The 12,255-nt window shown below is 32.8% G+C and overlaps 1 protein-coding gene across 2 annotated transcripts in view; it reads right to left on the bottom strand.

Moving 5' to 3' along the window:
• Positions 1–12,255, bottom strand: part of LOC129217442 (nose resistant to fluoxetine protein 6-like) — a gene marked incomplete at its 5' end in the record, with an annotated part of 68,452 nt that overhangs the window by 16,701 nt on the left and 39,496 nt on the right. Inside the window, 4 exon segments of one of the 2 annotated variants that reach the window (XM_054851740.1) lie at positions 1,923–2,065; positions 2,725–2,911; positions 4,512–4,641; positions 11,592–11,708. In XM_054851740.1, coding sequence (XP_054707715.1) covers positions 1,923–2,065; positions 2,725–2,911; positions 4,512–4,641; positions 11,592–11,708 — 577 coding nt within the window. 2 annotated transcript variants of the gene reach the window in all.

Genomic DNA, 12,255 nt, shown 5'->3' on the forward strand with positions numbered 1-12,255 from the left:
TAAGAATATTTTTAGCATTAAGTTGTACTTTAAGATTAGGCCCCAGAATCTATGACAAACATTAAAGGTGTGTGAAAAGTGCTTAAAAAAAAAAGAGTCCCTTCTACTATTTACGAATTATCTTTTGAATTTTAAAACAACTAAAGTGCAGGATGCAAAAAGATTGAAATTGAAAATAGAGCAAAAAATTTTCTGCTAAGCTTGTGTTCACTGATGGCATTTCTAAATCCTTTTGGGGGGGGGATGATTCTATTTTTTAAAGTTTGTTTAGAAACATTTTACTTGAATTCGAAAAACAAAATGAAAAATCAAAATTTTTTCTAAAATCTGATTGTTCTGGAAAAATAAGCAAAAAAAAAAACAAAAATTTATTTATAAGTAAAATAAAATATTATTTTAAAAAGAGCTCGCATATTTTGAAATAAATTTCCAACTTCAAAATAATTGAAATAAAAGCAGGATGCAAAAAAATTGAAACGCACGCTTACGTCTGTGGTGATAAAGCTTTTCAGAAGTGCTTCCTGACTTCCTCCGGAGCTGCGAGAGAAAGCGTGACTGCACATGCACTATTGATGGTTACTATCCAACTGGCAAGGCCGCGGGAATTCTGAATATGGTGACACATTAATTCTTTTCAAGATGTCGAATGATTTTTATACACACTAATTTAAGTTAGTGACTTGAGTGAGTCCCATGTACTCGAGCTCTTAGATCACTGTCTTTCAACTGAGGGAAGAACTTGCTACTTATCCTGCATTAGACACCAAAAGGTAGGAAAAATTCCTCTAAAGGCTTCTTGCTTAAGTTTCACAAAATGTTACTTTTACCTGTCCTCAATAATTTCATCTATATACAACTTAAATATTGCCTCATTTAAAAATTTTAATTGTATTTTGCTCATTTCACAGTCAATTAAAGAGTTAAAATGCCTTGAAATTTTTTCATAGAAAAGTAATTGACTTAATTTTTTAATTATTATTAATTTAAGTAAGTACAATAAAACTTTTCGTAATTAACAACCCTCAAAAGTGGTAGCATGTAGCAAAATATTTTGGAAATTCAGAAGTTCAAATTGATAAAAAGTTGTTTCACATATACTAAAAAACTAGTAAACTAAAAAGTAGTGCAGATATTAAAGTGTTAATAGATGTTTATGCCGAGAGTATAAAAATTAAATAAAATTATAAAGCACCTGTCCTAGGGACAACCCTCTTTTACGAACAAAATATTTGTTCCATTAGTGTCAACACACACACAAATCTCCCAGAGGGGTTTTACTGTATCTCTTATATAATTAAAAACTGAGCATACATATGTATCTATGTATGTTCAAGCTTCTTCTCCCGAACAACAGTGAACTGACCATCAAACCAGGTATCGATGAATTCGTAATCTTCCCGTCTTAATGTCTAGGCAATTTCACATACTCCTCTGATAATAATTAGCGGAGATATCAATTGAAAACTATTAATTATGACACTTAGATTTCGGAATAAAATCCCTATTTTTCGTAGGTTTTCGTCCATTGAAATTATTATTCAGTGAAAGTTCATCTCAACTTTCTGCAACAATACTTTTATTAAAATGTATAGTGTGAAGAAAATCATTGAGATGAAAGATCTATTGACTTTTTTTTTTCTCGAATAGGAACAGGTAAAATTCTTGTTTTGTTTTGAGGCTTTTCCTGTAATCAGAGGATTTAAAATATTTACTTTTTGGAGTTTTTTCCGCAATATGCCTCAAAATTTCACCGACTTTTTTTTTTTTCCAGGCCTGAGTGTGTTGAACTCGCGTCACTTGACATAACTTTTATTTTCGAGGTGGGCCGTGCAAAGTCGGGCGACGCAGCTAGTATGATTTTTACAATATGATTAATCAAAAATTTTTTAACTTTGTAAAAGCTTTAAAATATGCAAACTTACAATAAAGTACTGTGAAAAATGAACTACAGCTTCCATGGATCCATAATATGCATTCATTATAACTGGATGTATGAGATAAGCACAGTAAGTTAGCCTGCTTAAAGGTACAAAAATTGAGCAAGCCAATACAGAATTGATGATGCCTGTAAAATGTTTTTAAAAAATCATTATATATGCACACAAATCCATTGTTAAAAAACATTTAGTTTACAGTACTGATTAAAATAAATTCTTTGTAAAGAGGATAATAAGAATTAAGTCATTTATTTATTACTAGCTGTAGCCGAACGGCAATACCCGTGCTAAGAATTTCCCTTGAATACATAAAAAAAACCCTCTTCCTGCACACAACATTTAAAAAAAAACACAGTAAAAGTTCCTTTGCAATTTAAAATATTTCTGCAAAGAAATAAAAAGCATTATTACAATAACAGTTGCTTTAAACTGTCAAATAATCCACCAACGCCATTGTTTATTGCCTATCTCGCCATGGGACCCAGCTAGATTAGCCAGCAAAGTGAACTCCAACCGATTAGCGATCCGATCTTTTTAACTAAAACGTTTTCTTTGAAGAAAAAGAACGTAATTAAAAAACACATTATATAAAAAACAAATGGAAATTTCTGTCCCCCATAAAAAAGAATTTAACTCAAATTTGCAATGCAATTTATAAAAACCGGAAATGATTAGCAGTCTATATTCCACATTTCAATAAATTCCTTTTAAATAATAACTTGAAATGTAAGCAAATAAAATGTTATCACGAAAGTTTAGAAACATGTAGATTATTTCTAAGACTTACCACCATACCCGTAGACACATGCAATTGTTAGCCACCCTAAGGTCACAGCCCATGCGGTTCGGGCAAGTGCACTGTAAGCTGCTGCTTCTGAATTTGAAGGAAGTTTCCCTTGGTTAGCTGGCCACATTAGATATATGATAACCAAACCAAACAAGACATTTAAAAACCACAGCAATGCTACAATTTTCTGAAATAGAAAAAAACAGGGTTTTAAATTGTTTATTTTACAAAAGAGTACATTTTCTTGAAACATGATTAGACAGAAAATACTAAAGGTTTATCAACATTCAAAGTCAAATTATAAATTATCAAAATGTTATCATTTGAATTATGTTACTTAGTGTATCAACCAACTAACTAATTCACAAAAATTGTAAGCATGATGCAATATTTTCACTTAAAATATACCAGGTGTCCCATTAATATAGTTACAAACTTGCATTAGGACATATAGCATGGTCGGAAATAGGTCATTTGTGCTGTAGATGTTATAGGGGAATTCAAAACCACAAAAGTTTTCCATTTGGACACTGGATGCATGGAAAGAACTTGATTTAATCAACTAACAAACTGTGAAATATTATCAACTAGCGGTACCTGCACGGCTTTGCCCGTAGTAGAAAATTAAAAGGTCATTTGGTTTGCCTGTATATTATTTACAAATAATGGATGATGAATTTCTCGCCAATATATTATGTTAATTTGCTTCTCCACGTTATGGTAATTTGCTCGTCCATGTAATGGTAATTTGTTCATCCATGTTATGGTAATTTACTCGTCCATGTTATGGTAATTCGCTTGGTAAAATGAGCATAAAACTGGAATAGAAAAAGAACAAAATCGAATTTTCAAAAAATCGCATTGAGGTTCTCACTCCTATGCTACAAACTAATTTTTGTGCCAAATTTCATGAAGATCAGCCGAACAGTCTAGGCGCTATACGCATAGCAGTCAGAAATGCAGACACAGAGTTCAGCTTTATTATAAGTGAAGAAGATGCTTTAAAATAGATTTATTTAACATAATGTAAACAAAAATGCTTTTTTGCTGAATACCACATAGCGTTGTACTACGTCTGCATTGAGAACACAGTTACACATCAGTATAAGACATGTATAGGCAGCAATATAAATTTTCTGCTTTAACAGTGTTGATTTTATCTGTTAAAGTAAACTGTTTCAGAGCATTTAGTACCGAAAGAAAAAACTTTTATGCTTTAAAACTCGGCCCATGGTACTACCATAAAAAGTGCCGGCCCTAGGCCTTGCAGGTACCTGTGCGGTAGGAGTTAGTGGAAGCCCTTACATACCGCAGGGTCAGCAGCTCCATTTTTTGAATTTGCCGAAGGGCTCTGTGCGGCTGCACAGTTGGCACATGCCTTATCATCGCCACCGATAATAATGATGGAAGTAAAGTGATGCTTTAAATGGAATGTAGTCAAAGGGACAGCAAAAGCTTTCAAAAGCAGGAAACCCTGTTTTTACCTGTCTGTTATACTACCAACCGAAAGAATTTTGATAGCAGTGGAGGAAAGACAGAAAGCTGTTAAACTTGATTGATGCAGGTTTTAGGACCTTATCTTGCTTTTACTTAAAATCCTTTTGCAGAGGATAATTTTAGTTAATATCTATGCTTGCAAAAGACCAATAAATATAAAAATAAGTGAGGATAAGTTGTTTTTAACTCTTATGTTTAATATTTTAAACATTTGTAATTTTTTCATAAAAATAGCAATTAAACGTTTAAAGTTGGACACAGAAAATAAATAATGAACAAATAAAACTAACCTTTTTCAGGACAAGCTCCTTCTTATGCAATAGAAAATAGCCAACAGCAATTCCAATAATGTATGGACCCATTCTGCAGTAAGGTTTAATATAAACTTCTCTATAGTACTTGTTAACAAGTTCTAATGGCCTGAGAAAGGGAATTTGTTTTAGAAAACAGATTGCAATGCAGATATGTTCATATGAACATTTAAAATGTCTGACTAATGCAATAAAGCTACTGAGCTAATAAATAAATAAAATAAATTGGGATGTAATTTGCATTGAGAACACAAAAATACTTTCAAATACTTAATTGTTATTAATATGAATTATGGCATTTAAAGTAAAATAATTCCCACAGAGGACTTAAATAAATTGATTAAAAATACTACCCCTCTTTGTTTTAAAAAAAAGCTTATTTCAAACTCTGAAAATCCAACTTTGCATTTTATTTGACCTACATAATGGGTAACTCTTTTTTTGTTGTTCATATCACTATAGAGAAATCATTTTGTGTATTCAAAAAAGGAACATCTACTTCAACTTCTTTACAAGCTTATTTGGCTGATCAGAACATAATTCATCTGTAGATTTAGTTTATGTTTATATGTTTGAGGTGTTATGGGTAACTAAAAACCATGAGTTTGGTTACAAGTGTGAGATGATATTTTAATTATTTAGCGGATTTGCTGCAGTGATTGTTTATCACTGCAGTATACTATGATATCACTATCACTTATACTATGATAAATATTGCTATGTTAACATTTTTTTCAATATTTAAAAATTAAAGTCAACTAAGCAAACTATACAGTTATGTTTCCACTGTGTTTATATTGTTATAGGGAATCTTGATCCCTAGGATCATATATCTCCGAAACAAGGGATCAAGTATCCCTAATATGAATTTTTTACAAATATACTTGTTCTAACAATCAGTGGCTGTGTAGTAAAAATATATCTTAATCCTGATATAAATAATACCCGATGATTAAGTAACCCGTGAATTTCAACACTGAAACTCGCGCCATGGCAAAACAATTTGATAATATGTTTTGGTAATGTTTGACATGCAGGGAAAGGCATTATTGTGACAAGGCTGAACTCGATCCGGCAACTTAACAATTTTAATGGTAATACTGTGTCATTTCAGGGGAATGAAGAAACAAAAAAATGGTCAACAAGGAAAGCTACCTACTGGAGTTTAGGGTTAATCTACTGGAGGTTGGGTTACCATTTCAACTGTCAAAATATCACCAAACAGGCAATGGCTCGTTTAAATGTAGAAGCAATTTTCACCCGTCATACCTTGATAGGCAACTTTCTAGTCAGGACCGTCGCCATAGGGGGGGTGAGGGGGGTGTTTCACCCTCCCAGAGATTTCACCCAGTCGGCAAAATTAGTTTAAGTCGGCATTTTTAATGTTCCGGATTTTTAAAGCTTTTATTGACTGAATTTTTAAAAAAAGTTAGCATTATTTTCATATTTCAAAGTTTCAAGTGTACTTTGCGCAAGAGAAAATAATGAGCACATGCCAATGCAAACTATACTAGTATATACATGTTTTTGATTTTTCTTTCTTCACTAAAATGTGAAAATATACCCATGGTTAAGATACACGTTACTTTGTACTCAAATATTTTAATCTAGAATCAATTGAAAAAGCAAAAATACCGACTGTAGATGAATTTGCTGAGGGAATTGAAGCTTATTGTGTCGGCAAAATGAGCAGTTGCAAAGTAAGGCATAGTGAGCAGATGAAGAAAAAATGTTCGTGTCAGTGTATCATGTGATCACTGACAACTGTTCATCTGAAAGACGTAATCAACTCGCTGACTGCTAATTGCGCTGTATTCTCAATTTACCGACATTTACTTTGAACAAAATTTGATTTTGCCGACACTGATCCCGGGACGCATCGAACTTCAATTTTTGGGAAATTCTCAGCTTGGTAGAAGTTCTCAATTTGCCGAATGATAAAATACACACGAGGCAAGGCGGGAAAATCAGGAATTAAAAAAATGCAATAATGTCTCAAAATTTGCCGTATCATCATACAAATTTTGCCGAATGAGGACTTTTTTGCTGAGGCCACAGGGTCAGTCGGCAATTTCAGCTACAATCGGCAATTTTTATTTTTAGAGTTAATTCTGAATTCACCATATCTTTGATAAAAGTATGCATAGTTACTTGGAAGTGTGGACAGTTATTTTCCCTATTCTCACAAATTTGCAATGCAAAGCATAAATTCTAATGAGTGTTTATTCTTTAAAATCTAAAAAGAAAACTAAACCTTAATATATTACTTAGAAATTACTCGGGAATCTGTATTACACATTAAGATTACCTAACGATGAGCAGTCAAGATGCATGTTTCAAACATAATTTTAAAGATAATTATTTAGTACAGTATATGGAAACCCACGGACATTCTCAGTTTAAAAATACAACTCGATTAATAAATATGATAGCTTCTGACCGTCTACACATTTATAAAATTGTATCATCAATAAAAACCACAGCAAAGTGGGAAAAACACATGGGGGGGGGGGGCGAAACGAAAGCAAATTAAAAAGTAGAGAGAAAGATAGTTAAAATATTACGACACAAAGTCACATTGGTACTTATGAGTGTTTGATTTTGAAACAAACTTCTGAATGCACATTGAGCACCATTTACACTTTTTCTAGGCTAACGGGTAAAATCAAAGTAGCATTTTACAGGCTGGGGCTATGCCTATTTGTCGACCACACACAAGTGTACTGAGTGTCATGGCTATCTGCAACCCCCCATGGTAGAGTTAACTAATAACAGGACAGTTGTCCGTCAATTGTAGCGCTCAGAAATGCCGCCGCCGCCGAGACGGCGTAATCGTGTGGGGAACTCGTTATACAAACACAGAGATGTCGAACCTTCGGGGTCTTTTCCACTGAAAACGTTTCTCTGGAACTGAGCTCGAGGGAAAATTATGGAATTCCTGGATCAACTGTTCTTGAGTACTTTTAGTTTTGGATGGTCTGTCCGGAGCCCCGCTGTGTGAACTTTCCTCCGAAAAAAGAAAATGGTTATTGGCTCTGGCTGGAGCCTTGATGACAAGTGGCATTGAGTTCGATTTTCATTGCTAATCGCATCAGGGAGTAGAGCAGACGACTTGAATGACTATTCTAGAGTTATTTTGTTTATTCAGCACTGCACAAAAAATTTAGTTGAAATTTTGAACTTACTCCGCAAGTGAACGAGTAATAATTCTTGTGGCAAATAAGAAAAAATCTGAAAGCACTTGATCTTAATTTGAGAAGAAAAAAAACCTTATTGAAATGCAGCACAAAAGGTATGATTATTTTAATTTAATATTTTCAAAGCTTTATTTTGGGCTTATTTTTTTATACATCTACCATTAATTGAAAACTAAAAGCTGTAAATTAGATGCTGACTGGGATGGAAAAATGGGTGTCTATTAGCCTGTTACACATTCGCAATGTTAAAAAAAAAAAAGAAAAAAAAAAAAAAAAAGAAAACAAATGAATTTTTTTTTTTTTTTTGGTGTAAAATTTCAAAACAAAATTCAATCCTTAAAATATTACTTAGGAACACTCAAAAATGTTCATCATTAAAATTACCAAACTAAAGGCAGCTGAAATACGTTTCAAACACTTTTTTAACCATTAAGGGAAAAAAAGTAGTCAGTGCGTTATAGAATCCCATATGACAAGCTTCAGTTTAAAAAAAAATGGATAAATAAACTAACAAGACAGTTTCCTAGGGGCAACCCGTACTTTTATATTTCTACTTTTTTACAAATCACGATATCAACACGAAAATCAGAGTAAAATGGAGAAAAGTAAGCACCGCCAAAATATGCTTTAAATAGAGGAAAATATTTAAAATTTTGTAATGAAAAGTTACACCAGTAGCTCTAACGGTAAAAAAGTAAAGTTAAATAAAAGTTATCAATGGATTCAGGCATTCAGGATTCCTAATTTTTAAATAAAGTAGGGGAGGATTTCTCACTTTTTTTTATTTTAATAAATATAATGAATTAGGGGCGTAGCATATTAGGGGGGAGAGACGGAGTGGATCCCAGAAGCTAACCATTTCCTTTTACCTCCTGGTACTGAAATGTAACCTAAAGTCACGTTTCTAAAAAATGACTGCAGGAGGGCCCTATGACATCAACGAAGATCGTCTGAAACTTCGTTTTTTTTGATATTCGATTTCAGAAAGTTGTCGGGAGAAAGTCTTTGAATCTCGTTAACCAAAGATGGCCTACGATCGCATTTTTAAGACTTCAGTTTTCAAACATTTTCGAGAGAAATCACTTGATACATACCTTCTCCTAACATCACTAATGATCATTTGACGTTTAAAACTATGTTTAGAACTACAATTCCAAATATTTCTGGGGAAATATTCCGATGCCCCCTTTTTCAAATCCTGTGGCGTAGCCAAGATTCTGTTTCGGAGGGGCCCAGGTTCTTACCTCAAAGAGATTATCACATTAATTATTTTTCATTGAATCGCTAAATAGGCTTCATCATAAATTATGCAAATTATTGATAGCTGTTAATTATTTATTAATAATATAAAATACCAATACACTCCTATTGTATGAATCAAGATATAAATAGCCTCAAAATCTATGCATGAGTAATATGATTAAAACTTAACTAGGAGACAGAAATACTGAAATGTTTTCACCTACAATAATGTTAATAATTCAAAACTTAAACTTGCTCAGAAATTTTTTTTAAACATTAAAAATTGAAATAGCTCTTATTTTTCTTTTTTTAGTTATTTATAAATAAGACTTTGATTTCACTGTGTACTGACATCAGACAGAGTTAGACCATTTTGACGCTCTTAACCGTCAACACTGCTCTTTAAATTGATCCTCATTCGTTAAATGTCGAAATTGTACTTTCGACGGCTTCCATAGATGCTGGGAGGCTTGTAAAAAGAGCAGAATGCGATTATTTGGGAAATTGACGTAAAAATCGTAATTTTAGGCTACATTTGGTAATGTGGAAAGAGGATTTAGAGTATCCTCTTGGTATTTTTGTAAAATTGAAGTCAGTTTTAGACTATCTTTGCTGATATTAGGGGGTCAAGAGCTTCTCCCGTAAAGTTTTCGAAATTGAAGTTTTCAAAACGCAATTTTAGACTATCTTTGGAGACATTAGGTGAGAGCGAGTGTTTCAGAATTTATCTCGGCCAAATTTTGCGCAATTTCAGGCTATCTTTGATAGTAACGTTTGGGAAACCGTGTGGTTTGGAGACCCTCAACTGGAATTTTTTAAAATTGAAATCCTAAAACGAATTTGAGGCTAATTTTGATGATGTTTGGGAAAATATAGGGCATGGAGGATGTCTCCAGAAAATCTTAGATTTTTGAAATTTCAAAAGTGCAGTTTTAGGTTATGTGTAGAGACGGTAAGGGGAGGAGGGAATTGTTTGAAATTCAAGGCCCAAAAGTGGGGTCACCGAGAGCCCTTGTCAAAGGAATCGTTGCGCGTATCTATCTGTCGGCAAAGTGTCAGGAGTCAGTCGGCAAAACCAGTTTCAACACCCCCCCAACAGAATGTACCTGGCGACGGCCCTGTTTCTAGTTATTAAAGACTGTCTTTTCTTCAAAAATATAACAGAAAATGTAAATTTCAGACTGCTTTCCTTTAAAAAAAAGTTTCCCTTGACATATACAGACGATCATTTTTTGAGTTAAAATGAAATGGCTGAAAAACACTTAAGTGTTGCCAGTTCTTGTGTACAAGTAGAATTTTAACATTGTTGTTAGGTTTCAAAGCTGCACTTAATGATTTTGGAACATATTTTGCTGAGGGATCATGTATCCCCAGGGAGCAAAAGTATCCCTAGTGTCCCCAACTACACCATATTACATTTTAGAAACAACAAGAAGTTTTAAAAGTTTTCAAGCTTTGTCTTGGGTTGGAAAAATCTGGCATTGAGAAAATTAATGTGGTACATGGGAATGTAAGTTTGTTTATTTCTAAATAAATATCCCTCTTTTAACTATCCTTAATTTCTGATTTACAAAGCACAATTTGCAAATTTAAGACAGTGTATGATTTTTGCATGGAATTTAAATGAAGAAATTTAGGCATGCTTGAGTGTTAACAATTATATTGGTTCTGCCAAATCTATCCTCCTCTCCGAATGATCTGGAGACTCATGTATTACTTTTTGACAATGGGGTTGTTTCCTTCAGTCAAAAGTACTACTTTAAGTCACTGAAATTGATAGAATAAGCAAAAAAAAAAAAAAAACATGGACCCAGAAAATACTTTGATTTTCCCAACAGTTATTTTTTAATTAACTTTTTAAAGTGTCCGACTTTTCAAACAAGGCGTGGTCTTTATGACGTCACAAATGATGTACTTTTGGCACATCTGTCTGACACAATTCCTCATTATGATAATCAAGAAGCAAAGACCCGAATTAAATATTGCACTCTACGCTTGCTATCAACCATATCATTCCGATAACACGTGAGTAAAGAAGCAAATTAAATATTATGTTCTGCTCGTGGCAACGGTGAATGGCATTTCAGCATTTGTAATGTCATTGGCAGAAGCATAAACAATGAAAGCACACCGATTAAAGTAATTTTTTAAAAATATTAAGCTTACTCAAATTATTTTAAAAAAGGTCAGATCCTATGTTTTTAATGATGTTCTTTCAGAAAAAAAATATTTTTTAAATTTTGGAAACGACCCCATTAAAAGAAATGCAATCAACTCAACTCGAAATCCTAAAAGGAATGACTAAAACCTTCACGTTATTGGTAGCTTGAGTAATAGGAAAATCGCACAGTTTTCTCAAGAGTTAGAGACCTAATGAAAACTTCAAGATATAGAAATGTTCAAGTTATAAGGCTTTGAGTTATCGCAAGTTGACTGTACTAACCAAAGAAACTTTTTACAAACATTTCCACGAATAGTTAAAGTTTCCATTTACAGTTTTAAGCTACTAATACAAAGTATTTTTTTACACCAAAAATTGTCTAGTCATGAATAATAGACATGAGTTTTCTCATATTTAGAGCAACTCAAAACTTACTATTAACAAGATAACAATACTTACAACACATCATTTGTATAAGGTATTGCAGGAAGATGATTTATCGCAGTAATTACAGCTGTGGCTATGGTAGTTGCCATCAGAAACACAAGCATTGAAACCAGGCCATACTTTAAATTTCTAGAATAAATACAAAATATTCGACTTAATTCCCTTTTTGAAATTTAAAGAACACTGCCTCTACATTTTAGGAATGCAAAGCAAATTTGTAATTATGGACATTTATTACATTGATGCATTTGAACTTGACAAGTAGTAAGTGCAAACAAAATGTTCCTTTTCCTTTCAGATTTTTAGATACGTCTTAATGAAAAATTTTCTTTTAATGAAAGGAGAATCAAAGTGAATCATACATTTTAGATTAATATGAAAACTATGTTATTTTAATGTAATAGGCATATTTACATAAAATCTGACTATTTTAAAATGATAATCTCACAATGAGTAATTTCCAGTTATTATATTCATTGTATTACTCACCATTTGTGTGAGCTTGAAAAGTTTTAACTTGTTCAAAAAGCTTTATGCTTAAGTTTACCCTCCAGCATTGCGGGTGTTCAGAAAGATGCACACCCTTAGCTGGTTTTTAGTCGGTAGTTCAAAAAATTCTCAATGCTATGAATAAATGGTTACTATTTATAAACTTAAACCAAAGATAGTAATAAGT

This window comes from Uloborus diversus, chromosome 2 (assembly GCF_026930045.1).
Source record: "Uloborus diversus isolate 005 chromosome 2, Udiv.v.3.1, whole genome shotgun sequence".
Taxonomy (NCBI): Eukaryota; Metazoa; Arthropoda; class Arachnida; order Araneae; family Uloboridae; genus Uloborus; species Uloborus diversus.